A 6409-nucleotide genomic window follows, 5' to 3' on the forward strand; every position below is an offset into this window, starting at 1 on the left:
TTTGTGTAAAGAACTCCATCGGGCTATATTTCGGGCAGGGGGAGCACGCTAGTTTATACTAAGTTCAAGTATCTTTTGCAAAGGAGTCCACGTGATCATCATATCACAATGCAGTGTGATTAAATACAGCATGCCAAGTATTCGCATGGTAACTTCCATTCCAAAGCAAGGCTCCGAGGAATTGTTCTGTAAAATAAAACTACCAGCCAGGGGATGGATTATGACAGCCAAAAATAACACACTTACCAACAGATGAGGGTGTGTCCAAACAAGGAAGAGCATTTCCTTTTCCCCTGGGGGCTAAGGGAGTGTTTGGGGTGGCAGGTGTGGGAGAAGAAAACCACACAGTAAAACTGATACCCCTTCCAGCGTCTTTAGCATCCAACGCCAAGAACAACACAGCAAGTAAAACTCCAAAACCCCAAGAGTTCTGAGACTCCTTGAGCCTCCTGGTCTAGCCTACTCCGAACACGAGATGCCTCTGATCATCCTCAACAGAGCGTCCTTGATCTCGAATACATCCAGCAGGAGATAACCCACCGCTTTGCAGGAAGCTCTTCTGGGAGCTGCATCCCTGAAATTTCTAACCATCGGGCCACCTGTTATGCTGTTATTATCAAAGACAGCGGAGAGGCAGTGCAGGGTTTTGTGTAAGGGATCCCGAGGCAGCCCACCGGGCTTTGACACCCCACCCCTACCACTTGGTCGCTAGGTTACCTTAGGGCTTCCATTTCTGCAGCTACTAAGCAAAAGGGAGATAAATAGTCATAATAACTCATACGGTTTTTATAAGTATTCAATGATATTATTCAAATAGAGCCCTTAAAATGGAGCCTGGCACAGAGCAAGCACCCAAGAAATGTGACCTGCGTTGAGGAGACTGTACCCTCTCCAGGGGAAGTTATCTCCATTTCCATCAACCGTGCCGTATATCATGCAATTCTAGAAACAGCTCCCCTGTTAGAAGCTGCCCAATTACAGCGAGATGCACAGACATGGATTTAATATTCTGAGGTGGGATAACATGCGCCCAGTTCACCGGGAACAGCAGCTGCCCCAACCCGGAGAATTTTATCAGTGCTGTCTGCGATCGCATTGGCTTTTTACCTGCTGAACCACATCGCCGGTCGGCATCAGTCTTAGAGATGCCTAAACCCACCAGGTCTTCTTCCCAAAACCTACTGTCAAACCAAGCCTTTCCAAACAATATTTATGTAATTTATAGGGTGCAAGGCGGGGGGATGGGGAGGGCGAGATGAATACATTCACATGCATTAAACTAAATTCTTGGTTTGGGATCTTTACTGCAGTCTTCGGCACTACATTTGTGTTCTCGTTTTATTATGCAGTCTTTCCTAGTGTTGCATCGTGTGCAAAATGTGATAAATCCATGCTTTGTTCTTAACTAAGTGGTTGATAAGAGTGTTAACCCAAACAGATCGAAAGACAGAGCCCTATGGGAAACCGCTAGAGACCTCCATCTCCAACTGATCTCTTCTTGAGTGTTTGACTTAACGATTGCACTTAACTCTATTACCATTACACCTGTCTTTTTCCATCTTGTTCATAAAGACGCTGTGCCAAAATCAATATATGCTTTTTCTGCTTCAATCTCTTGTGGGTAAAAAATACTTGATCTGGAATTATTCCTTCTTAGAGAGAGAGAGAAAGCAGTTTTACATAATCACAGGATTCGGTGCTAGCCCCTCCCACCATGGCCCAGAGCTCAGGGGCGGAGCTACATGGGCTTGTCAGAGTTTTGTTTGTTTGTTTGTCTCTTTTTGAGTTGATAATAATCCCGCAGGACTGTTAGACAGTAATATGGAAGGGAGCCTGACCTAGAAGCAGCTGGTACACACGTGGCAACCAAATCCCATCAAAGTTTCACCTTCTTTTCTTTTCTAATTTTTTTTTTAATGTCTATTTATGTTTTGAGAGAGAGACAGAGTGAGAGCAGGGGACGGGCAGAGAGAGAGGGAGACACAGAATCCAAAGTGGGCTCCAGGCTCTGAGCTGTCAGCACAGAGCCTGACGCGGGGCTCCAACTCACAAACCCGCGAGATCATGACCTGAGCCGGAATCGGATGCTTAACCAGTTGACCCACCCAGGCGCCCTCACCTTCTTTCCTGTTGAAGATCGATCATCGTGTTTGGATCTGGTGCTCGAGACACGTGGGTCAGGTCATGACTGTAGAACTGTTACTTTCAGAGGTTTCTCAAGGGCTGCCCCAGAAATGTGCCCTCAGGACCCACGCGGGAGTGAAAGACTCCAGAGGGCTGGGACAAACCCCCTGCGGGCGGAGGGGACAGATAACGCCATACAACCAGGAGCGTCGGAGGCGCTGGGGACGGGTTTTGACTCAGTATGGGAGTCCGGGAAGAGGAAGGATGGCCACGCCGCCGGGGCAAATGATGAACTCTGCCTTGTCCTACAAATCCTCCTCTTACAGGCTACTTTCCCAAGAGGCAACGGTCCCTTTGGCCTGGGGCTTGGCAGGGAGGGACCTGGGGTTAGCCACACACGCCCATGTTCAGCCCCTCCTTCTCTCTACAGCTCGCACAAGGGGGGAAGAGGAGACACCAGCAGGGAAGCCAGGGGAAGAAAAGGCAATTCGGGAGGCAAAGGAAAATGAGATGGAAGCTTCAAATAGAGGGTGACTTGGCCATTTTATTGGCTTCTTTATTCAAACACGCACTTTGGGGGGGGGCGGGGAGCGGGCAGGGAAGGGTCTAAAACTGACCACGCAAGTGCTGGCAGTAGACAGAACGCAGAACCCGAAATCTGGCCCTGGTCATATGGACTCCATTGGGCCCAAGTTCTCTCCTCCGTAAAACGAAGGCCATGCGGCACCCACTGAAGAAGTTCTGTGACCTCGAACGCCGACATTATGGGCTCTGGAGTGCTTCCTTCTGAAGGGTCCGGAGAGGGCCAGCCATGCGCAGGTGGCGGAAGCGAGGGTCGGGCACCGACGCCCTGCCGCACAGACCCCTCTGCACACCTGGAAGGTCCTGAAGCCATGCGGAGGGGGAGGCGGGACAAAGCGCTGTCCGCCCTGCACGGAAGGGGCTCCAGGACAGGGCCACGGGCGGCAGCGGCACACGTGCAAAGCCGACAATCTACGGCCTGGAGGCCTGTCTCCCAGACCCGGGTCTCAGCAGTCCACGCTCGGGAAAGACGCGTCTCGCTCACCAGTTCCAAAACAATTCCATGCTGGGACGGCGGCAAACCTGCAAAGCCCCGATAGCAACAGGAGGAAGTGGGCCCGGGAGGAAAAGATCAGCGGCGCACAGCTCGGTTCTCAGCAACAACGACAAGGAGAGACACGAAGAAGGAACCCCAGGGCGCACGGGCGCGGGGGGCGGGGAGGGCTGGGCTCTCCTGCTGCATTTCCAGGGCCAGGCTGTGCTCTTTGTTTCGGCACCCGTTCCCTGACAAAAAGCCAATGTTCTCACCACATAAATGCTCGTCGACATTAATAACAACAGCATCTGAGACTGTCATCTGTAAAGAGGCCGGATCGCATGCAAATGGGCTGCAAATACCTTGGGGAGTCTCACAAAAATAAGACGCCGGGCAATGAACGTCCGGCAGAGGACATGGGTCATTTCGCGACGATGGGAGGGAGGACACGAACGGCACAGACACGCAAGCCCCTTAAAATGGGGCATTTGCCTCGAGCCCACAGAGCGCCCCGGGTTCTGCCTCTGCGCCCCTCGCTCCCCGAGGCTGATCCCCGAGGTTTTACCGCCATCCAGTGGAAACGCGGAGTAAGGCAGCAGCGGAACAGCCCCCGCCTGGAGCCGGAGGCAGAGACTGGCTCTATTTCTCGTCTGACAGTGAAAGATGAGAGGAAGGTTGTTGAGCTTCATTTCATTATCACCCATTTAGTTCAAAGGAGATGCCATTTTGGTTCCCAGCCATCCATCAACTGGCATCACGGGAGGACTAGGCTGGGCTAAATTTGCACATTCTGTTTCAGCCCCGTGGAGACGGAGACCTACGGGAAGTCTCTGAAACCCTCTTATTCAATACCGCAGTAGTTGTCAAGTACCCCAGCTTCCGGTTCCTGTGACGTCCCTATTTCAACAGAAGAGTTTAATTATGTCCTGAACACGTTAAGACCTGAAGACAGGGTAGCAGCCACAGACGGGGTCTGACAAAGGCTGTTCGATTGGGGAGCATTTATCTACCTCCCGGCAGGAGACAAGAATTCAGCGAGGTGATGCTCTCCTTGCCCAAAGTCTGTATTTCTTGGGAGAGAAGCCAGCAATGGGCGCCATTTCCGTGTTTTCTCCTGTTTTTGAAGAGGTTGACTTGAGGAGTGCGGTCATGGGGGTACCAAGAGCCTGGCAGATCCTGGTCCCTAACGAAAAAGCGGATTCTGTGGCTCTGCCTTTCACGCCACCCCCTTTGCTTGGTTGACGGGCTAACAACCAGAGGAGGAAAGAAAAGAGGGAAGGGAATATGTATTTCTTGAGTACCTACACACCATGGCAGGTAATACGCGTGAAATTATATTGTCTTCGCCTGACAACAGCCTCGCTGAGTCAGGGCCTCTTAAGAAAGATTAGAATGGTCTAGAAGGATCCACCTCATTATTTGTAATTCTCCCTTTTCAATATAAAACTAGGCTAATGTGAGTACAAAGCCATGTGGGAAAGCAAATCTTTGTGGAATGTGAGCATCCTTAATTCATAGTGTCATTAATTCTCCAACCTAACCTCACCTCTTCCCACACGGGGTTGCTCCTTTTGATGAAAAACAGCATCAGGCTCTTAGGAGGTGCCTCCCAAACTCAGCTATGAATGTCTAAGCCATTCCATTTCTGTCCATGGGGATTTACGTTCTCCTCCACCAAAGAGTGTTTCCGATTGCCCCGTCCCACAGAGCTGTTTCTAGGATTAACTAAATAATAATTGTTAGTCACTATGCCTTTTCCAAGGGCTGTTACGAACCGGTTGTGTCAAAAAGGGATCTGAATTTATCCCCTCCTACAATTAAACCTCCTGTGATCGTGACGCTGGCCTTGAGGTCCCCTCCCTGTCCTACCAAGACCACCAAAGCCCATCCCGAGGTTATCACTCTTCTGCCCTCTTGGGGCAAAACCTCAGGGTCCGTGACCCCTCTTGGCTCCCCCCTCTCACCCTTGCCTCTCACCCCCCTGGAACCGAACCTTGAACTGCGGCTCCGTGTCTTCAGCTCCATGTGAAGAAGACAAGAGCCCACCACGTCCCCGTCAGGTCCAGCCGCCATGAAAGAGTTGCCACCGCATCTTTATTGCATCTCCAAGTGAGGAACAGTGAATAACTTGTTATACAAGGAACTCTCTCCTTTTGAGGACGACGCCCACTTACGGAACCCAGGTGGTGACCGCAGCGCGAAGCTATTTACAGAAGCTGAGGAGCAAGGGGCTGAGGGAAGGGATGATTCTCCCGGCAAAGAGAAATCGGGGTCCTCGCTGCTAGTGAGATACAGAAGAGGGACCTCTGGTAAAGGGGAGCTTCAGTCTGGGGGTGGACAGCATGTTTGGGAGTGGTGACCTGTGAACTGGTGCTGGGGACCCACAGGGGCCCTGTGGTAGCACCAGAGAGACGAGAACGTTTAGTGTGACCTTCAGCCTCTCCCCCCCAGGCAAGGCGGGAGGGTGCCAGCAAGTTGGCTTCCAGTGTGGATTTCGGCAGGGACAGGCCTTGGCTGTGTTTGCTCAGATTTGCTGATCTGCTCCGGGCCAAGCGGTCCTCGCAAAACCAGCCTTGAGTTAGAAGAACTGGTCTCCTCCAGGCAGTAAGCGGTCAGACGACCAGAGCTCTCACCACTTGGGAAGTGACTGGGCACAGCGAGGGGCACACCCTGAGTTTGCCTGCGACTCCCTCCCACTCAGAAGACGGGTCCTAAGTACGGGACACAGGAAAACCCTGGAGCGCTGGGACCCGCCGTCCTGTTAGCCCCCAGCAACTCCAGAAGTGAAGGGAAGCTCTTCCCAAAAGGTTCTGTACAGTTTCCTTAGGCGGCTCCGGGTGTAGCCCCCGGCCCTTTGAACTCCCCCCTGGTTGGCGGACTTGCTGCGTTCGCCCCACTCTTCGGAACAGCTAACTGCCGCCTGTCCTTCCTTCATAGCCATTGTAAGGGCTAGTTCGAGTCTGGGCCCGCGGAATGGAGAAATCCTTCGGGGAGGTCCGATTCTGAAAAGGAAGCAACCGGATGGTTAAACCCACTCCAGTTCCCAGGTATTTCCACAGAGCTCCAATCTGGGCGGGAATCTAACCCTCCCCCTGAGGCCCCGCGTTCCCGAGTCCTGCGCCAACCCGTGAGGCAGATCATGGGGAGAGGAGACATGTTACCCTTTCAAGGTGGCCTTCCAGGGGCCACGAGAATGGCTGCAGCCTGTGTTCCCAAAGGTCAGACATT

At 52.3% G+C, this 6409-nt stretch overlaps 1 protein-coding gene across 3 annotated transcripts in view; it reads right to left on the reverse strand.

Annotated features, from left to right (window-relative positions):
* Window positions 1-5258: 5258 nt before the first annotated feature.
* GPRC5A (G protein-coupled receptor class C group 5 member A) overlaps window positions 5259-6409 on the reverse strand; it is an 18597-nt gene continuing 17446 nt past the window's right edge. For 2 of the 3 annotated variants that reach the window (XM_077756400.1, XM_077756401.1), the window contains exon 4: window positions 5259-6183. In XM_077756400.1, the coding sequence (XP_077612526.1) occupies window positions 6091-6183 (93 nt within the window). In that variant the 3' untranslated portion in view covers window positions 5259-6090. The remainder of the gene's footprint in view (window positions 6184-6409) is intronic. The other variant, XM_077756402.1, reaches the window with a different exon arrangement.

The sequence above is a fragment of the Crocuta crocuta genome, unplaced genomic scaffold, assembly GCF_008692635.1.
Source record: "Crocuta crocuta isolate KB4526 unplaced genomic scaffold, BGI_CrCroc_1.0 scaffold262, whole genome shotgun sequence".
In the NCBI taxonomy this organism is placed as follows: domain Eukaryota; kingdom Metazoa; phylum Chordata; class Mammalia; order Carnivora; family Hyaenidae; genus Crocuta; species Crocuta crocuta.